Here is a 22,912-nt window from a genome sequence, read left to right as displayed (position 1 = left end):
GGTCCTATGGACAAATGCTTGCAGCTTGTTTGGGTGGGGTGGGTAATAGCCCTCTGCGACCATCCAGCTTTGCTATATCTACCACGCTTTCTGCATAGGTAAGAAAACACCTCGGAGAGTCCACAGTTGTGGTACCGATATTGATAAGTATTTTTTAATTGTCCTTGATATTTGTTCATAGATAGGATCCAGGTTGATTAAAGTTTCCCCAGGTCCTATTGAAGCAGTATAAGCTTGGCACCATATTTATGGAAAGCCTAATGTATGAAAAGTTGTTATTTCTTTTGAAAAAATAACTATTATATGTGCTAGATAAATTTTTACTGGGATTATAGATTTCTAAGAACTATACTTAATTTATGAGAGATAATTTCTTTAATTTTATTCCAACATACTTGTGGACAGAAGGTGACAGATTATTTTTGTCAGCTGTGTGCAAACTCTTTTGAGTTATGTTGGCCCAGTGAAGTTTATCCTGATGCATAGGAGATAATGCACTAGCTAAACAATCTCACCCCGCCCCTGCCCCGCTGACTGCTGAAGAACAGCAGTAAAAACTTCCCCTTCTTCTTCAATCAAAGGTCAACTTTCTAATTTCTGTAATTAAGCTGCATATAGGCAAATTTTATTTTGGTCTTATTTCTAAAAGAAAAAATAAATTCAGACAACTGATTAGTGAATTTAAATCACTCAGTGTGGATATAATAACAACATGAACTGATTGGCCTTTGGAGGTAACTTCCTCTTAAATTTTCAGGAAATAATTGTCATTACTAAGGCCAAAATGTACAAGACCTTAAAATGGGTGCTGAAAACAGAACAAATATTTTGTTAAGTTGGCTTGATTCAGAGTTTCGTAGCTGGTTTAACATGTTACATAATGTAATTTGACAGCTGTTTAAGTCATCAGTCATATTCACCACGTTGTCCTTACAAAGCAGGGTCATAGTTGTCCATTTTCTTCCTCACTGAATCAAACTTTAAGCACATGCATAAAGAAGAAAGTGTTTTTCTATACAGTACTAGGTGAAGCATGACATAAGGAAGGAGAGCCTTCCAGCCCTCTCCAGGTGCTTCTTCCAGCACAAACCGCCCTTGGGCTGTGGGGAAGCACAGTGATAGATATTGCCATCTTCCACATTCCCTCTGATTCAAAAATTCAGCTTCAGATTGTTACATGTTGCTCTAATGGAAAGGCTGAAAAAAAAAGAAAAATGTATTGAATTAGTGCCTGCAAGATATTAAGCATGATGAAAAGTTATCTAGTTTCATTTCATAAAAGTTATCTAGTTTCTTTTCATACCTGCCAGATGAAACATATTCTCCTCATCTTACAGATGCATTCACTGAAACTCAGAAGGCAAAAGGCTTTTTTTTCTCCAAAGCACACAGCACGTGTGTAACTGGAGCTGTGGTTGGAGGCCAGGTCCTCTTTCTACAGAAGCTTAAAGAAATAGCTTGGTAGAATTTTTTACATGACAAGAGTATTCAGTTTTATTTAGCTTAACTCACTCATCCTATATGTAGGTAAATCAAGACTCAAAATTGCCCAAAGACTAAAGGAACTGTGGCAAAGCAAGAAATAGAATCAAGTGCAGCAGTTCACTTGTTACTCCTTCACTTGGCTCTTCACAACCTTAGTTTTATTCTTGCATTACTGATTGTACCTCCTCACTCTCCTTGGCTTGGCCCGCTTCTCTTCTTTCTCTGCACTTCCTTCCCTGGTGGTCTCATCCAGTTTCATGACTTGTAATGCCAGCTGACAATTTCTAAGTTCATTTTCTTAGCCCATTCCTGACTCATAAGGCACAGACTCGCGTATTCAGCTTCCTACCTGAGCTCTCCACTCTGATGTCTAATAAATATCTCAAATTCAACATAAGACTGGCAGATTTTTGTTTTCCCTAGCAAATGCATTCCTCCACCAGCTTTCCCATTTTAGTTGATGATAACCCCATCCCTTCGGTTACTCAGGCCAAATACCCTGGAGTCCTCACTGATACACAGGAAAACCATTTTGGCTCTATCTTTAGAAGATGTGCAGAATTCAACCACTTCCTACCCCCTCCACTGGTACCGCTGTCTTCTGAGTCACTAGAGTAGGTCTTTAAAATGTTAAATCAGATCCTGCTACTCCTTTAGAACCTTGCAGTGGTTCTCCATTCTCTTCAGAGTACAAAATAAAGACCTTACAATGCAAGGTTTCTGAGGAGTCTGGGGGGACAGTTGGTAAAGTATCACTCTTATCACCAAGTTATCATCTGTCATCCTCACTAGGACATACACCCTGTGAAGACAGGAATCTTTGTCTTATTTTGTGTACCACTACATACAAAGCACATCAGTGCCTGGTACACTGAAGATGCCCATTCAGGATTTGTCAGATTTGAATATATGTATTCATTAAATATTTCTTGAGCTCATAAAATATGCCATGCCCCTGCTGAATATGGCAGATCAGTGTGGTCTGTCTGCCTTCATGAAGCTTTCATGAGCAGCAATGCTCACAGTCAGGGATACTGATTCATTTGGTCTTATGTGTGTTACAAACATCTGTATTTTCTAAATGATCATAGACAGTTTTAATACCTACCATGTGTTTTGTTTGTCTATACCTCACTGTAGAAATAGATTTATTCTCAAGAATATACCATGAGGAGACTCAGAAGTAACTTGGTGTCTAAAGTCTGGGGGGAAAACCCTAAATAGGAAATATTAAGGAAAAAGGATCAAATAAACACTCCAGGAAGTGTGTACTGCACAAACACCTCTTTCATGTTAAATAATTCCAGTTTCTAATCAACTTATCTCTTAGATTTGATGGTTGAATGGGTCTGGACTGTCTCTTGTCCACATCTGGCTCTTTACAGCTACCTGCATACTATTTGCCCTAGTGTGAACTGGCAGAAAAATGCAAGCATTAGATTTAAGTTACTTTCCCAACAATGAAACTGACTGAGATGGTAGCTTAACTGGCTTTCAGGTTCCTTATCTTTAAAATGAAGGTTTAGACTAAATTAAACTAAGCTTTCTCTAGCTTCCATATTCCACAATTTTGGTTTCAGTTTCTGAAGAAGTTATAATTGATAATGGTAACAGAAATAATACCATCTTTGATACCGTTTTGAAGGAAAAATCAGTCATTCTTTCCCTTATAAAAATCTTTGGTGTTCCCAGATTAATACACAGGGTGTGGCCAAGGTAGGTTTACAGTTGTGAGTACAAAAAACAGTTTATCCTTGTAGTATTATTTATTAATTATTATATTTTCCATACAAACTGTAAACCTACTTTTGTCCCACCCTGTACTAAAAATAAAGGTCTTGCAATTAAAACATAATTGTAAGCTGTTTTCTGTTTTGCTTTTTGTTTTGGAGTTTGGGGGTTTTTTCCCCTAATTTCAGTTTGATGAATCAGCATGGCTCTACAGAAAGTTCAGTCAACAAAGGAACTGGGTGTCTGATTACATTTCAGAACAATCATGGGAAAAGGTCTTTCACAATGATTCTCATTATTTCTCCCTCAGTATACTTTAAGGCTATGACAGATTCCCTTCATTAACATGGATTACTATGAGAGTGGGCTACCTATCCAAATCACTGGGGAAGAAGAGGGTGTGATGTGGATGGAGGTGAGGAGGATGTGACTACAATTTGAAAAGGTCCCTAAATGATTCTGCTGTCTACCATCACCTTCTCCCAGTACCCCTCCCCATCTGAAAGTCACTGTTCTGAAGATTAAACAGATACACATTAACTAATTCACGACCATCAGTTTATCTGCATTCCAAAAGAACACCTTTATTTAGGTGTGTATGTTCTTCATGCATTGCAGTGCACATTACCTGAACTCAGAAGATAGTTTATATGCAGTTCATTACTGTCCATTATTCTGAACACCATGAAGGAGAGAATAACTAACACATTGCACTGACCAATTCACGAGAGCTATTCTAAACAAAGAGAGATCTACTTCAAATAAGTTATTTCTTTGGAATTTAACAAAGAATATAACCACTGTCTAGAGATAAATTGTGTTATTTTTCAATTAGACAGTGAATACCCCATACACTCTAGTTTTTATTCGAACTAGGATAAATGAAGAAATGTATAGCAAATATTTTTAAGATTAAAATTTCAGCCTCTTATAATAGTTATTGTCAGGTTATTGAATGTTGGAAATATAGTATATATTGAATGTTGAAATAGTATAGACTAATTAAAAGTTTACATGCTGGACTCAGAGTACCTGGTGTGAAATTATAGGTTTACCAATTATTAGCTCTGTAGTATTGGGCAAATTACTTGTAATCACCTTTAAAATGGGAGTAATAATAGTACTTACCTCAGTGTTATGTTTTGGATTTTATGAGCCAGTGAATATAAACTGTTTAACACATGCCTAACTTCTAATAAGCCATTGTGTCCTTTGGGAACAAAAAACCTCTTATAGTCTGTGATAATACAGACTTTTCAAAAATGAAGCTTTCAGTTGCTAATTTATATGAATTGACACACAAATCCTGGTCATACACTAACTATTTAACCTTCAAATAGTCTTTGGTAGCTTGACACAAATACTTCTTAGTTTTCCTCTGGTATGGTAATTTTAGTTTATTATTTACATTAAATTTTTTACCTATCACTAGCAGAAAGACAAAATTTCTGCCTGAAGTAAATAGAGTTGCAAATAGTGCTTCTCAAGCTTTCATGTACGTACATGTGAATCACTTGGAGATAGAAACTCAGATTTTCAGTCCCAAAGCCCTATTACCTAAAGTAAGTCCCAGGAATCTGCATTTTTATCCTCTACTCTCCCAGTTGATTTTATTTTTATTTATTTTTTTAAGATTTTATTTATTTATTTTTAGAGTGAGGGGGAGGGAGGGAGAAAGAGAGAGAGAGAAACATTAGTATGTGGTTGCCTCTCACGTGCCCCCACTGGGGACCGGGCCTGCAACCCAGGCATGTGCCTTGACTGGTAATCGAACCGGCGACTCTTTGGTTTGCAGCCCACGCTCAATCCACTGAGCTACACAAGCCAAGGCTCCCAATTGGTTTTAATGGAAGTGGGTCCTAGGACCACACTTTGAGAAACATGTATCTGCAGAGTAGCATGAGAGTAGCAGTCAGAGGACTATGGTTATGACTCTAGCATTGCCATAGAATCTAGCTTTACATGCTCTTGACTTCTACTTTGAGAACATGAGAATATACAAGTATGTTGGGCTTTTTGAAAATCAGAGTTCTATATGTTTGAAGACAGTATAATAAAGAACAAACTTTATGAGGCTAGGAATCATAAGACTTGCTATCTAATCCCAGCTCTGCCACTTTTATACTCTAATGATTTGGTAAGCTATATAATGTCTCTGAATCTTAGTTTCTCCATCTTTAGAGTTAATACAAAATCCACTGACTATGTCATGTCTACCTAGGATATAAGCTCCATGAAGTCAGAGGCTTTGTTTTTGCTCACTGTTGTATATCCAGCAGCTAGAACAGTGCCTGGTACATAGTAGATACTAAGTAAGTAATTGTAGAATCGATGAACTGCATTATTTGAAATGATCTAATGAATTCTGGGAATAAAAACACAAAAATGGCACAGTTCCTTCCCTCCAGAAGCTCATAGTCTAGGGAAACAGACATGCACGAATGTCACAGCATAGTTAAATGAATGAATGCATTGTGGAAATCAGCCGAGGTGACGTAATGCGTCACTTTGCAAGTTACACAATGATGGTGGTACTTGTAGGGAACCAACATAAAAGTGTGAGGAGTTCAGAAATGAATCTGTTAACCCTTTAAAGAATTGTCTACAGAGTCGTGTGGCCAGTTTGAAGTCAATGCAATGATAGTCCAGAGAATAGTGTTTGTGTTTAGTGGGGGTGGAAATATGAAATAGGTCCAAGCAGTAAGTAATAGGAAAAGGGGATGAGAATAAAGGTGCATGTGAGCACACATGTACATACAAAGATATATGCACGTACATACCTTCATGTGTCATGGGGAAGAGGGCAACAAGTTGGAAAGGAGAGTGGAATGATGGTAGTACCCATTTTAACTTTTCAGTACCCATGTTAATAAAAAGATGAGAACTGGGAATTATGTTGGAGTAGAGAGTTAGAGGAGAAGAACCTATTAAAACAAAACAAAAAATAGCCCTAGGTCTTCTGTGCCTAATACTGTATTTTACTGATTGCTTAATACATAATAACATCTTCAGTTATTTTGGGAGGTTTTATTTGTTTTGTTTTAAGGCCCAAGGCCAATCAATTAACTATAAAGTCTTCATAACTTAGGAAATAGAAAATGCTTTTAAACCAATCTAAATCATTTTTATACTTTTGCATAATAGAAAAAATTATGCTTAAAAGTCACCAACAAATACATGAAAAATGGTTTCCAATGCTGTGAAAGGCAGCGTGGGTTTTACAATCATTTGTAGACTTCCCTTTTCAAAATGTGCATACTGATGTCTTTACATTCTGTGTTTTCTATTGACATTACAAGTTTAAATTTGTATGTCTCTAAGACAGAAATTTGTAACGTGGGACCCAAGGGGTCTCTCTTAAAGATGGGTGAACCTTCTGACATTGCCGGAAAAGTTTTGTATGTTACACACCTTTTTCTGGAGAGGGGCCTCTGTTCTTAAAGAGGGCTCCTGACCAAAACAAGACCCTAAGAGAATAGTCTCATTCACCCAATTATTCTCCTTAAGACTTCTGCAGGGACTGAAATGTGTAGTTAAGAGTATTTGAAGGTTATCACTACATATTTTTGTTTACATATGACTTATCATCTTTAGAAAAAACAAACCTTTCTGAAATCAAAAGAGAAATGTCACGAGTCTTGGAATGTGTGGTTTATCACATGGTGTGTTTGCACAGGTCCGATTCCCATCACACTTCAGTTCAGATCTGAAGGACCTTCTCAGGAACTTGCTGCAGGTGGATCTGACGAAGCGGTTTGGAAATCTAAAGAATGGTGTGAGTGATATAAAAACTCACAAGTGGTTTGCCACAACCGATTGGATTGCTATTTACCAGAGGAAGGTGAGCCTTTCCCTTTTTAACTTTAGAGCTTTTTTAAAGTTGGCATTTATATTATATATACTAGAAGTATTTTCAACTTAACAGTGGTTTTAATTTTTTTTTTTTTACCTTTTTCATGAATCCTATTCAAGTCTTAAAGGAACTTTATATCACACAACTTAACAATGAGTTTTCTCCTTAATTAAAGGGAAAGCATATATTTTGTATTAGACAATATCCTAAGGGTTTGCATTTCCAAACTGATGTGAAGCCTCCTTAGAAAGACCATGTGTAAACAAATGTAGTCTGTAACCCAGAATTGGCACATAGCCAGATTTAATAACATTTAATTGCTAAATTCATCAGTTATTATTCAGTTTTTATCAGTACCTTTGCAATAAATTGAGACATTTAATAAAAGGTTTTGCTTTGCTGAATTACCTTTATTTCTCCTTTTGTTTCTTGAATCAAGTTAAAGATAATTTGTATGAATAAAGTGTTTTTATCTTCAACATATTTAATTTTTTCCATAAAACCAAAACTTCTCATGCTTCAGACTTGCCATATTTAATAATGCTTTGCAGTCACATGAGTGAATTTCCTTAGCAAAAAATGTAAATGCTCTAGTTAAGTATTAATAGCACAGTTTTTCTTATTTGTATCTTTTATAAAAGATTTTGAAATCAAAGCACTACAAGAATTCTGAAGTGCAAGAAATAAAAAATATAGCAAGAACAAAACAATGTGAGTATGGCACCACCTCTGTATCCCCTGAGGAGGGTTCAGAAAGCCTCCAGCCATTAAATTCATGAAACAGCCATTAGCATCCTTGTGTCAACTAGACGTGTTATGTCACTAAGAGCAAGGTTCTCGGCAATTTAAAGTAGATTTTAGATCTTAGAAACAAACACTTCAGATTTTCCTATTTATTTATTTATTTACTTATTTTTATTCCAAAGTATAGTTGGCATAAAATATTATATTCTTTTTCCCCCTAGAACCAGTGAAGTACTTTATAATTTATTAAAAGCAACTCTCTGTTAAGTTCTCATTTTAATCTTTGAAGTAATCCTGCGGGACAGGTGCTACCATTCCCCCCATTTCACTGATAAAAAAAAGTCAGCCCAGAAAGGGTTAACTACTTTAAACATGATTGGATAGCTGCCAGACATTACCTGTATTTGATCCCAGGTTCTTCAGATTTCTGATTGCAGGATCATGTGACTATTAAAATGAAGCCCAAACCACTGAACAATACATTTCTTCACAAGATTTTTACAGATTTTACATATCATCTGCTTAACTGCTATGCTTTCATCATATTGGCAGTAGGAAGACTGCCTCAAAGGCAGCAAAGAAAAACCATGAACCCTGCAGTTAGGTAGACATCAGTCCGAATCTTAAATCAACCGGCCACTAGCGATGTGATCTTGAGCAAATGTTTACACTCTTGAAAGCATCCATTCTCTTATCCTGAAAATTTGGATTGAGGTAGAGAATGCAAAAGGAAGAGTAGTCTGGGGAGAAAGACTGGATGGATGAGTCCAGGCTCTATTTTTCTTTCTGGGTGAGGTATGTTTCATATAGTTATAATCAGATAATTTGTTAAGAAAATGAATTTGAAACTCATAATCCCTCCATCCAGACAGCACCTCTGTGCTCTGTGTCACTACGTGACCTCAGTAACCACCTCAGATTCACTTCCTCCCATACTTTCCCCTCACCTTCCCCTCGCCTTCCGATTGTTAATATCACGATGCTATTTGGGTGACTTATGTCATCTATATTTTCCTTTAGTGCTTTTGACCTATCTTTTTTGTCACTCTTTAATAATTAGCCAGTTATCCTCTCAGCATTTGTTGAATAATCCTTATATGACCCCATATTTGAACTTCCATGTTTACTAATAGAAAATCATTATATACTTCAGTCTGTTTCAGAACTTTTCTTTTTATCTGTTCTTGTGCCATACACCAGGGGTCCCTAACCCTTGGGCCATGGAAAAGAATTCATAATTCCATATTTTTCCAGCCTTTTTATTATGGCACCATGCACACAACATAAAATTGACTGTTTTAACCATTTGCAAGTGTACAGGTCAGTAGTACTAAGTACACTCATGTCGTTGCACCAGCCATCATCACCATCCATCTCCAGAGTCCTTCATCTCGTGAAACTGAAACTGTACCCGTGAAACACGAGCTCCTCTGTTCTGTTAATCTTTCCAAACATGTATATGATATTTGGGACTCTTAATTGGGATCACAGTATATTCATTAGAAGAGAACCAAAATCTTGAGAGTTCTTTATACTGAATACATTATGTTTCTGCTTTTATTCAAATATTTTCTTTTATTTAGTAAAGTTTTAGAGACCCCTTTCCCATTCAAGTCCAATTTCTTTCTTAAAGTTATTCCTTAAATTTTTATTGGCTGCTCTCCTGAATGGTTTCTTTCTCATTATGATAGAACAAAGGGGGTAAAAGACATTTCCATGTTTTCCTTGTTACTGTCCCCTTACTAAGCTCTGTTACTGATTTCCGTAGCTTTTTCAGTGATTCCCTTGAACTCTATTGACAGATAATCACAGGGGGTGGAGGTATCATTTGATTCTTCTTTTTCAATATTTACATTTGTATTTCCATTTTGTTTTATTTTACATGCTAAAGTATAGAATAATATTTTAAGACAATAGTGATGTTGAGCTTCTTATTTTATTCTTCTTTGCACTATGAATCCTTTTCCTATTTTACCATCAAATACAAAGTTAGCTCTTGGTCTTGTATAAGTCTTCCTGATTGAGAAATACCCTTGATTGCTACCCAGTCTGCTGTATTTTATCTTTGACATATTACTGTTGGTGAGATAGTTTCACATTCCTGCAGTGAACTTCATTTAATCCTGGGGTATTATTTTAAAGTCTGCCTGTAATCGATTTACTAAAATTTAATTTAGGATTTTTATTTCCATCATCATCAGTTTTACTGACCTCTAGATTTTGTTTTTCTGGAGTTGAGAATATGTGGATTCATAAAATGAGTTTGGAAATTTTCCATGTTTTTTATTCTTTAGGAAATTTAAGGAACATAGGAATCATCTTGTATTTATTCCTCAGGAGTTTTTACAAACTAATTCTTTGGATATTGGTCTCTTTGAGTTTCTGCCTCTTCTTGAGTCAGTTTTAGAAATGTATATCTTTCTATAAAATTAATCATATCCCTTTGTAATTATCACTGTTGACATTATCTTTATTGTTATATTTATTGTTAATGCTGCATATAGAAGTACTTATCAGATTTGCTTAAGATTTGTCCATTTTATTAGTATTTTAAAGATTTATAGCATATTTTGAATCTATTCATATGGCAAAAAATTTACTAAACAATGCCCATCATTATTGTATTTTTAACAATTATTCTTAAAATGGTATACAACCATTCATTTAGAGTTCATATGTTTTCCAAAGGACTTGACTTGTCCCAGGTAGTAAAGAGCTTATCTGCCAAAAAGTAGCATACTATAACAAACAGGTTATAGTACTGGGCAAATTGATCAGCAGCAAATCTTGATTATCAGTAGAAGTGGACTTGGGCATCCCAGGATAATTTACAAATAGAAATGATTCAGTACTCAGCATAGCCGTTTATTTTAATATTGCCTCAACTGTAACTATGCAGAAAGACAGGAAACAGGAAAGTAGGCAGGAAACTCAGATCGTGCAATCATTTTCTACAAATGATTGTACCAATAGGCACAGTGCTACATTGCCTCATGACTAGATGTGAGGCGACTGTCTCCTTAGCTCATTCTTATGCATGGTGCGAACAGCAGTCCCTTCACCAAAGCAGCATGTGCAAGCCACCCAGCTGACAAACACTAAGATGCTATCAGGCTCTGCAGTCCTACTTGTTTTTTACCTTATTCTTTTTAAATATCTTGTTTTATGTGTCTTATTATAGTCATGCATATAAATGATTTATAAATAAATACTAGACATATATTGGTGGCATATACTTGGTGTTTTATTAAAAGTCATATAAATCAAAATACTTTGGAGACCACGTATATAGATATTAGAAAGGACTCCGGCCACTAGTAGAGAATCATGAATTTGAGACCTACGTTAGCCATTTGTTAGTCATGTTAATTTAGTCAACTTTTTGTTTTATAATCTGTAAAATGGCAAGAAGATACCTGCCTCTCTCACAGTGTTGTATTGAGGAAGAAATGAAATAGCCATACATATGATTATTTGTAAACACTATAAATACTGTGTAAGGTGTATTATATTTTCAATATTTAAAGTCTTTTCCTCAAACATATTAAATATACCACATAAATTTTATAAAGACCGTATTTTAAATAATGGAAAGATTTTAGTTTTAGGATCCAAGGAGAGAAATGATCAGAATTTAACAATTCTATAAATTTAACAGAAATTTGGGTTTTTTTCCAACTTCCAGAAAGGTTTGATAGCTAGATATTTTAAACAAAATAAACTTGGGAACTTAAAAAGGAAGGAGATTAAAAGTAAGTCTAAGAGTTAATCTGTAACCGCAGGAGAAAGAAATTAAGGGAAAGAGGATGGGAAAATAAAGGCTTTAGAAATAAGGAACTGATAAAAGAAAAACTGGAGCCCTATAACATTCAGTGCGAGCATTTGATGCCAACAGTTAATTATCTTATAAATCTCTAAAAGTATTCTGTTGGCCTGTCCTATTCATTGAATGAAAATGTCGAGATTAAGAGCAAACCTACTTTTTGCTGCTTTTTTCTAGTGCTGTTACCACTTACGGACTTACAGGCATTTAAAGACACCATTGTGTCTTAAGTGGGAATTTATTTTCCTTAGTGTTTAAAAACCCTCAGTCATTTGTTTTTCCTCTTATTCTAACATGTATGGTTTTTTTTTTATATACCACCAAGCAATTAACTCAATTCTTATGGTCAGCCTGGAGATAGATAGCACAGATCCCACAGGGCAAGAGCTCAGCACTGCAAAGCTCCCTCCTCCCCCAGTCACTACAGACACCAGTCTCAAGTCCAGTTCATCACCATTGCTTCTGAATAACTACCTGTAGATTGCAGGTTCTCACGAACCCCTCTTGGGGTTCGATTAATTTGCTAGAGCGGCTCACGGAACTGAGAAACCTTTCTTACTACATTACCAGTTTATGGTAAAAGGATATAACTAGAAACAGCCAGGTGGAAAAGATAAATAAGGCAAGGAATGTGGAAAGGGTGAAGAGCTTCCTGCTCTCCCAGAGCATGGCACCCTCCCCGTACCCCCCACCTGCTCAACAACCCAGAAGCTCTCCAGCCCCATCCTCTGGGGGTTTTAGGCAAGCTTCATTCCATAGGCATGATTGATTAAATCACTGACTTGGGTGACCAAACTCAATCTTCAGCCTCTCTGCCTCCCAGGGGTCTGAAGGTTCCAGTCCTCTAATCACTTAGCTGGTTTCCCTGGCAACCAGCCCCCACCCTTAGGTTACCCAGGGACTTTCCAAAAGTTGCCTCATTAACATAACAAAAGGCATCTTTACCACTCTCTGTATTCAGGAAATTCCAAGGGTTTTAGGAACTCTGTGCTACAAAATCAGGCTGAAGACCAAATATATTTCTTACTATAAATCACAATCTCACACTTAGTTTTCCCTCTGTCTCAATTATAGGTTGAAGCTCCATTCATACCAAAGTTCAGAGGTTCTGGAGATACCAGCAACTTTGATGACTATGAAGAAGAAGATATCCGTGTCTCTATAACAGAAAAATGTGCAAAAGAATTTTGTGAATTTTAAATATGAACAACAAGATGACATCAGAACTCACGCTCAGTCTTTGCACTCTGTTGAGAGAGAGGGTGGAGCTGAGACGGTCCTTGTTGAAGCAGTTACCTAGTTCCTTCATCACAGCGACTGAGTGAGGTCTTGATTGCCATCATCTGTGTGCACTCTGCGTCCACCTGTGTCACAAGACACCGCTAAGCGAGCATTGTCTGTGCCATCACACAGAACTAGGCACTCTCCTGCTTCTCTTTGGTTCGCCTTTCTCCTCTCCACCTGCATCCTTTTTCTTCCTTTTTCATTCATTAGTCTTTCTCCAAACAGTGCTCCATTTTATTTTGTTGGTGTTTGAAAAGGGCAGTGTTATGGCTATGTGATATTTGAAGGGAAGGAAAGTGTTCCTTCTAGTAGTTCTTGCCAATATTTGTGTTGGTCTGTGGCTCAAAGGTAGAATTTCTAATAATTATTCTTACTTTGAGTAGTTCAGACTCAGTTTTGCCAGAACTCTTTGACAGTTTTTGAAGATAGAATGTTTTATTGTCAAGGAAATATATACAAATTTAAAAAATAACTTTCTCAAAACTCACTGTTCTGGCAGTAAATTTGGGTGGACTAATATAAAGTAGCTAGAGACAACAACATAGGTTCCTGTAGATCAAAGATTCTATTTCCCTCACCTCTTTTTATATCCTCCTCCCCTCAAATAATTAAGTGACCCGCCTGTGCATTGCGACAAGGGCATCTCATTTACAGGAAAAACTAATGATATGGGTTGTGATCACCTAGACTCTGTCCCTTGGTGTCCATATTTCTGTAGGTATTAGAGAAGAGTTCTCAGATTCCTAAATCTTGACTCTTCCATAAGGGTTTTAGCCAGTATTTTAATAAAACATGACTAATGAAGTGACAAAATTTTAAGTTTCTCAAATAAGTCCTCATTGTAAACTTTTTAAAGGGAAAGAAACTAAATGTGGACAAATACTTTGCTAAACCAAACAAATGGCTTAATGCTTGTGAACAATATAGACACACTTATTTAAATAAGGGTATTCGTTTGTTTTTGCTCTGTTGTGTTTTGTCACAGTTGAGAACAAAGGAAGTTCTGGACAGATTATTATTCCAGTGTACTATACTGTGTGTCAGCCTGAGTGGAGGCGACCTTGGCTTCTATCCTGTGCCTCGTCAGTGAGGAAAGGGGCAAACTTTATACAACTGCCACAACTGCATTTTCATTTGAGGTGTGATATTTCCAGATATGTAATAATTTCCAGCCTCTCTTCTCTCAGTAAACAGAATGTGTGATCATTGGAGTTTAATTTTTTATATGTTCTTTTGCCAACTGACTTAATAATGTTCTGGTCATGTGGAAATTTCAAGCACTTTTGCACATTTAGTTTAGTTTTTGTTGAGAATTCATGGCTTAACTTGGTTTTTTGAAATATTTTTATCTTTGCTTTTAAATCTTCCCATCTGGTTTTCTCTCTGTGAGTCAGTGACCTATCTTAAAAGAACACACCAAAATAGTTGAAAATAAACTGGCTCATTTTTTATGATCAATTTACATGCACATAGGATGTAGTTTTTAATCATACTGATCTTAATGTGTACAAGTATTTCATCTGCTTCATTATCGGTGCGGGCAGGGCACTGACGCTCTTCTTTTTGTCTCCACTGCACCCTTGTGAACCCTTTGAAGACACTGAAACAGCCTGTCAGACGTTCTCTGGATCGATTGGTACATCTTTTGGTTGTCAAGTGTTTCTGCATGGTTATGTCATTTACAAGCTGGTATTGATTTCAGCTTTTGGTCCACCTATATTTAAAATGTGCAAAAAAAATGAACTACTTTGCTATAGCAAGTTTTGATGTAACAAAAATATATCATCATGTTCATAAACTTACAAAATATCATTTGTATAAAATATTTTAATTAGTTTTTTTGTATTTCATTTAGACCCAAGAACACGCTGATCATTGTATTCTATATGTATGCTACAAATTCTATGGGAGCTTTGTTGTATATTATTGTAAAATTATTTTAATAAATCATGGGGATGACAATTTGATTATTACATTTTAGTTTTTGGTAATTAAAAAGATTTCTATGAATTCTAAAAATATTTTTTTTAATGAAATTGCTACTGTGCAGCACAACTTGCTGTAGAATCTATCTGGGTAGATGACGCCTACACAATACATTGGTTTTGAGGGCTATTTAGCCATTGCATTTTACTCTGTATTTAAAGGACATGAGCAAGCTTTTAAATATATCCAGGGAATCTATTTTCAGCCAATCAAGTACACTGAATTAGAATATCTTAAAATTGTACAAAGTTTTCAGTTTCTGCCACAATTTAGCCAAGAACAATATAAAAACTTAAATAGAAAATAAGTGGCATGAATCAGTATTTAACCTCCAATTACATTATTTGAAACAGAAGAAATGATGTTTTTATTTGGTAAATAAGAAGATGGCAGTGTGGAGGAAAGAGCCCTAGACTGAAAGTCCAGACATCGGAGTTTCAGGCCGGCCTGTCACTACCTGCAGGACCTCGGCTGCAGGCCTCTCGGCTGTAACATGGAAAAGTTCCATCAGGCAGTTTCTAAAGTCCCTTCTAATGTTCACATGTGATAAGATTCTTTTTATACCATTCTGAAGGGATAACATGTTTGAAGTAAATCTTGTTAAGATGATCTTTTAGGGCATCTCTCTTTCTTCCAGTGTTCATAAAATTCTTTGAATATCATGAAAAGCTCATGTCTGTTTAGATTCCCTCCTCTTTCACTGATGCTCAATATCCAGTTAATATCAAACTGTCAACCTACCAAAAAAAGATATTGTGGCTTGTGGGTGTTGCTCTCATGTTTTTGATATGTTCTTGTACTGACTGCCCATTGGCCTGAAAATACTCATTGTAAGCTTGAAAAATAATCATTTTTCTTTCCCACTGATTGTTTTTTCTGCTCGTTATAAGAATCAAATGAAATAATGTATGTGAAAGCACCTTGTAACCTGTAACCTATCAATGTAAAATGTTAAGGTGTATTGTTATTTCACTAATTACTTCTTTGTTTAGAATGGAATTTCCTATGCACTACTGTAGCTAGGAAATGCTGAAAACAGCTGTGTTTTTTAATTAATCAGTAACTGTAAAATTAAAGTATCTTCAAGGGATGAAACAATTTATTGGGTATTGAACTGTGTTTCTTGCCCTTCTCTCCTGATTTCTTTTCTGTGGATACTGCAGATGCTTAGAGATTCCTAGTTTTTGTGTGTTTGGGTTGGTCTTTTGCCGGTGGGGACAGAGCAACAGGGGGAGGAGCGTCTGCCCATCTATTCCAACTGGGGGTTTACTAAGAAACTACTAAATTCATTCCATAGTTTAAAAATGTGTTTCTGCTTCTTCCTCATGCTATTAGTTCAAATTGCTCTTAGTCTAATTATGAAAATATCCATCTTTAAAGGATTGTTGCTACAAGATTTCTCATCCTTTTATTATTACGGCAAACTGTGAATTTACACATTTTTCTCCAGAAGTGCTTTTGAGCTTCACATTACCTCTTCCAGTTTCAGCCAGGTTGATTAGTATGTCTTTCTATAATTGTCCTTGACCTCAAGAAATAATTTGTAGGTAATTATTTTAATAGCTTACCATTTATATTACTATGATTGTTACTACAAACATTTGTAAATATTGATGCATTTTAAAGCATGGTGTTTACTATTTTCATACCAGTGCTTACTTCATTTTATAATTGTTAGAGCTTAATGTAAATTCCAGTTTGCTTGTTTCCTTATATTACTAATTATAAAAATCTGAACAGATGGATCTTTACTGAAGAACTATCATTATTTGAACTCCATTTAACTTTTTTCTTATGCACAAATATTGAATATGAAGTTAAATACTTCCAGTTTTGCTTTCCTGAACATTTTCTACAGTTTTATTTAATAGCTTTTTGTGTTCTCTGATAAGGACGGAATTGTGTCCCGCCAAAATTCATATGTTGAGATTCTATACCCTAGAGTTTAAGATTATTACTGTATTTGAACATAGCGCCTTTAAAACAATAAGATAATTAAGGTAAAATGAGGTCATACAGATGGGCTCTCAGCCAATGTGATTGGTGTCCTTACAAGAAGAGGAAATCAGGACATAGAGAACACATAGACCGAGGGAAGGCCCTGTGAAGACGTAAGAGGAAGATGACCATCTACAAGCCAAGGAGAGAGGCTTCAAAAGAAGCCAAATTTGATGACACCTTGATCTTGGACTTTACCTCCAGAACTGTGAGAAAATAACTTCCTATTGTTTAAGCCACCCAGTGGCACTTTGTTTTGGCAGCCCTAACAAACTGGTACACCGACTAAGTATAGTCCCCCGGTGTGCACTGTATTCCCACGGTGAAAGACTTGCATTAATCCTCCCCCAAATGCTTTCTACTTAGTCAAAACTAAACTAATTTACCATAAGCAAAATTTTTTTAAAAAGTCAGATACCAGTAGCGTGTGTGGTCACAGACCTCAGTGCACCTGCTATCTTGTTTCTGTTCTTTCCTGGAATGCAAGCGGGGAACAGGAAACTGTCAGGACTGAAAGTCGGGGGAAGCCTGGGTAACTGAAACCACTCCTGATGCCTGGTCAGTCTTAGCCTGGGCATCAAGCCATCCTCCTGGAGCACTGCTAGCACAACATGAAATTTAGAGTCTCAGCCCGTATCTTAGCGGTGGAGTTAATGAAGTGGCCAAAGGACTGTGGGAACAGGTATAAAGGGTTGGGACAAAACCCTAGGTGGTTTGTCATCTGATTGTTCATTTGGTAGTAATGCTCACAGCAAATGATGCCCCTAATGTGTTAATTTTTTATTGTTATTGGAACAAATTGCCACAAACCTAGGGGCTGAAAACAACACTAATATTATCTCACAGCTCCGAAAGTCTGACAACTGAAGTGAGTCTCACTGGGTTAAAATCAAGGTGTCATGTGGACTGCATTCCTTTCTAGAGCCTCTGGGGGAGACTCTGTTTCCCCATGTTTTCCAGCTTCTAGAGCCTGCTCACTTTCCTTGGCGCACAACCCCGTTCCTCCACCTACGAAGCCAGCAACATCGGGCTGAGTCCTTCTCATGTTGTATCCCTCCGACTTCCTCTTGTGTCCCCTCTTCCACTTTTAAAGATCCTTGTAAAAATTGAGCCCACCCGGGTAATCCAGGATACTCTCCGCATGATAAGATTAGCCAATGAGCAACCTCAATTCCTCATTTGCTGTATAACCTTACACGTCCATAGTTTCTGGGGACTCAGACGTGGACATCTTGAGGGGAGGAGTTGTACTGACTACCACGCTTAATAATGTCATTTTCAGTGGGAAATATTATCTGAATAATGGGAGTCAGGACAGTGCTCACAATTCAAAGAGAACCAAGGCTTGAACTGAGATTTTCCTGCAGCATATGCTTAGCGTGCAATGAGTAGTCAAGTACATTGTCACAGAATTTAATTGAGTAGCAATATCAGTTCTGTGTACCTTGAAAGATACTCATCATCACTATAAATCAGCAAATTGCAAATTAAAACAGTAATTAGATAACACTACATACCAATAGAGTGACTGAGATTAAAAACAAATAATGCCAAGTCTTAGGATCTTAGAGCAACTAGAACTGATATGCATTGCTAGTGGGAACAGAAAATGGCACAACCACTTCAGAAAACATTTAGGTAGTTTGTTATAAAGTTTGTCATTCACTTTTATGGCTAGCTATTCTGCTTCTAGGTATTTACCCAAGATAATGAAAACATTTGTCCACACAAAGGCATGAGTGTTCACAGCATCTTTATCACAGTCTGAAAACTGAAAATAATCCAGATGTCCAGCAACAGGTGAATGAGTCAACAAATGGTGGTATATCCATAGAATGGAATACGACTCACCAGTAAAAAGGAACAAGCTACGACCACAAGCTGCAACATGAGTTCACCTAAGAAGCATTTTGATTGTATACATTTTCCAAAACTCATGAACTGTATACCTAAAACGAGTACATTATACCTTAGTAAACATGATTTTTTACAAAATAAGCAATTATGAAAAAAATAAATTTTAGAATAGCTATAACTATAGTAGTAATCTCAAAGATACAGTCTGGGAAATCTCTGAATTGATATTTAAAGTATAAAGAAAAAATATCCATGATAAGTTAAAAAATGGGAATTTAGCTTCAGGAGACATGATAATTGTGTAAAAGTTCTAAAAGAAAGAGACCCAAAAAATGGTAATGTCTTTAAAGTTCTGAATGATTGCTTTTCTTAGGCTTTTACACATGGAAAACTATTGTTTCATTGTAAAATAGGGACTCTGGGACCCAGGCACCTAACCCTCAGGCATTAGATAGGCTTAGACAATGAGAATTGGTGGTGAAAGACTGAAGGGAAGCCAAAAGGTATAATTAGAGTGTTTCCCTCCCTGTCTGTGATCTCTACCATTTCCCGAGTTCTCCATTGTCCCAATTCCTGGTTACTACCCTGGTTCCCTGTCCTCCCAGCTATCCCCATCTCCCAAGCTCTGTGAATGCCAGCTCTCTCTTTTTTCTAGTCCCAGGGCTGAAAGAGCTCCCTAACGTTCCCCACCATTCTAATATTTGTCTCTATACTGGGCTGGTTTTATAAAAATTTTAGTAGTATTATGACTGGTACTTATTTTTGTTATATGAAGTACAGCTGTTCAACTATTCTTCCATCACCTGGGTGACCAGTTTCTTCTATTGAATCTTTTCTGTTGAAATATCTAGAATGGTTTTTATTCTTCTGACTGGCCCCTGATTGATGTTCCCATTATCACCACTCCTATTCTACGTTCTACCAAAGGATCCTAGCCATCACAGTAAGAGAAGAATGGCTTTCAAAGGGTAGTCACAGTCTGTGAAGCCTTCCCAGAAGCGTGAGCTGTCATTTCCCCTCCTTTTCCACTTCCTATTGCAATCAGTAAAGGCCATGCATACCATTGTGGAAAAAAAAAAAGCAAAAGAGAGGGGGAGAAGAACAAAAGTGATCTTAGTCATCACTGTGAGAGAAGAAACAACAATGCTAAAATAAAGACCATTCCAAATAAGTTGTGAACATTTTCTATCATCTGATACTCAAAAAAGAACTTCTGAAAATGTAGTTTAAGGAGAAGGAAAATGGTCCCAGAAAGAAGAAATAGCTTCTGGGAAGACTAAAGGAAATAAAGAAAAGAGAAAAGGCCCTAAAGTAAATATCATTATGAATAAGAAATGAGAGACACAGAAGAGCTTAAAAATTAGAAGAAAATTCTAATCAGTCTGCAAGTTTAAGGACACATAAACCCTCCCCTTTTCTTCCCATCCTCCTTCCCAAACACACAGAAGTGCGTAGTGCTAAGTGGGGGGTTGAAGCCACAGACTTACTAACAGAAAAAAGGTTTTTTGCTACAATGAGATAATTACAGTGCATGCAGAAGAAAAAGATAAAGAGATTAAAGAAAATTCAGAGATGGTAATGGACATTGAGAATAAAGATGATCCTCTATTGGCATCCCTGAATTAAGAATCTAATGAGTGAAATAGAAAAAGTATTCAAATATATCATAAATTTTTGCTAAAATAAAAAAACTGAATTTATGTACTGAAAGAATATACTACTGTTTTTCAGGAAAATAGGACACAGAGCTTTTAACACCAATCCATATCCCAGTGATGGTTTTGAACTTCAAGATTTTAAAACTTTATGTTTAAAGGTCAAGTCATTCCAAGGTGGAGATAGAATCAGGCTAGCCTCAGAAATCTTCGCAATACTACTCAGTGCCAAAAGATAATTAAGCACTGGCTATAAAGTTCTACAGGAAGAAAGTATAAGCCAAGAGTATTATACCCAACCAAGCTGCATTTAATTTAAAGTCCTAAGACTGGCACCTTTGAACAACCAAAAGAAAGAAATAGAAAATCTCTGACCCCTTCACATCCAACTGAATATATGAATCAAAATTTTAAAAAGCTTTGGAATAGAGAAGCAGTGATAAAATCCCGTGGTGAACATTGAGTCTGTCCAAATGTCACACTAAATTATAAGCAACTATGGTCATTACAATTCTAGAACCAAGTGTAAATGTTTTAGACCTTGGAAAAATTAGAAAAACTAACAAAATTGGAAGGAGAGAATGGAAAGTGAGACTGGTAATTTCCTCACCTTTTATGGCAGAGAGTCAACTAATGTAGAATCTGAAGTTAGTAACATATGCTTGAATAATGATTGTCACTTCTAAATGACTTTTTAAATAAGTTTACAATTCTTTTGTGGGGAAGGAACATTTATCAGCAGCTTCAATTTCTTTTATGTTAAATTCAATTACATTTATTTTTATTTCAGTTTCTTTTGATAATTTAGATTTTATAATGTAAAATTAAATGGAAGACTTTCTATTAAAAAGTATGATACAATGTTTAGAAAATTAGTGCTATGTAGTTGTCTGTCTCTGTCACACACACACACACACGCACACACACACACACACCCCTTCTGTCTCTGTATATGTGAAGGGAGAAGCCTGGAAAATGTTACTGATGGTATGGGCTATCTTATTCTCCTCAGTACTTTGTCAAATTGCCCAAATCAAAAAAAAAAATTGCACCTAAACAGAGCATTGTTATTTTTATTTATGTAAAAAATCATCAAATACCATGACATTTAGTCTTAGCAATTAAGACATTTTCACCAGTTAAGTCTTTTAAGAAATCCTGATCCCTTTCTTTCAAGATTAAAAATGAGATACTATTTCACTGATGATGCTTTTGAGCAAGCCACCAGATACCACTTAATTGGCCTCACTAGCATTATCGTTGTTACTTAAAAAATGCTTTCATCTCATTCCTCATGTCCAAGCTCATGAGCAGCCTTCCTTTAATAGCCAGACCAATGTCATGTGGGGAAAAAGCTCATCTTTGCCGCCCATTTCATTTCTTCACACAGTATGCTAAAAACTCCTACTCAGTGATCACAACCAATTTACTAAATTTTTCGCTACTTTGTGTAATAGTAAGTCCAAGTCAGGAAGCACAAGGCTGAACTAGTGAGGACTGTTCTCTGAATAAATCATACAGTTACTGGCATCCCCCAAAAGACTTTCACTGAAGTAGCAATGTCTTTCTTTGTTGCTGACTCACCTGTGGATAACTCATTCTTGTCTGTATCATGACTCAGAAAACAATCACTATCCAAACAAAAGGTGTCTTCCATGTGATGAAAAATAAAAAGTTGCTGAGCGCTTCTCCTTCACAGATACGCAACACTAAAACCCAGCGTAAGACTACTCCTCAGCAGTCCTACCTACACTGGTCTAGGTTGTATCCACCAAATTTTATTGCTCATTCTGCTTTTCTTCCACATATACTCATCTTTTGTTTGGGGCTGGTTTTGCACACTTCTCAATATGGTGCGACCGGTACCATTTATTAATATAAGGAGGAAGACTGAATTTTGCATTTGTACTTTTGGAATTGATAGTAGTCAAGACTCTCTGATTAGCAAGTGATAGACTACACAAGACGAAGTGGTTTTAACAGAAAATGGAAGCAGTGAACTCACAAACCAGGAAATCCGAGCGTGGACTTCTGTCACAATAAGATCTAAAAGATCAAACTCTATCATCTGTACTCTGCCTCTCTCTGTCCAATTCTTTGCCCTGCTTTCCTCAGAATTGACCTCATCTTCCACAGGCTCTCTCCATGGGGCAGAAATGAAAACCGCCCCCAACTCCAGGTCTATGCATACAAAAGAGTTTATGGTCCCAGATGAAGGAGAAGGAGGTCTTTTGTGTGTTATATTGATCCCCAAAGGGGATCTACATGATTGACAGCCTCACCAGAATTACACGGACTGGGGAAGGTGTGGCTTTCCAAAGAAAGATGTGCTGGTCAGAAAGGAAAATCAGCTCATGTTGACTAAAATCTCTTCTACATTTTCAACAACGAAATCCAATGACTTTGCATGGAAAAAAATTACTTTGTGTGTTCCGGAAAATATTTATGAGTTTACCAGAGTGGTAAGCGCAAAAACTTCACTGGTACTACTTATTA

At 36.4% G+C, this 22,912-nt stretch overlaps 1 protein-coding gene across 6 annotated transcripts in view; it reads left to right on the top strand.

Annotated features, from left to right (window-relative positions):
* Positions 1–16,004, top strand: part of PRKACB (protein kinase cAMP-activated catalytic subunit beta) — a 110,192-nt gene extending 94,188 nt beyond the window's left edge. For all 6 annotated transcript variants that reach the window (XM_045835349.1, XM_045835346.1, XM_045835347.1 and 3 more), the window contains 2 exons: positions 6,893–7,057; positions 12,711–16,004. In XM_045835349.1, coding sequence (XP_045691305.1) covers positions 6,893–7,057; positions 12,711–12,836 — 291 coding nt within the window. In that variant the 3' untranslated portion in view covers positions 12,837–16,004. The remainder of the gene's footprint in view (positions 1–6,892; positions 7,058–12,710) is intronic.
* Positions 16,005–22,912: the final 6,908 nt, after the last annotated feature.

Source organism: Phyllostomus hastatus, unplaced genomic scaffold (genome assembly GCF_019186645.2).
Source record: "Phyllostomus hastatus isolate PE091 unplaced genomic scaffold, TTU_PhHast_1.1 phas_contig_209, whole genome shotgun sequence".
Lineage (NCBI taxonomy): Eukaryota > Metazoa > Chordata > Mammalia > Chiroptera > Phyllostomidae > Phyllostomus > Phyllostomus hastatus.
Note: the sequence above shows the minus strand (reverse complement) of the source record. Positions and strands in the feature narration are given on the sequence as shown.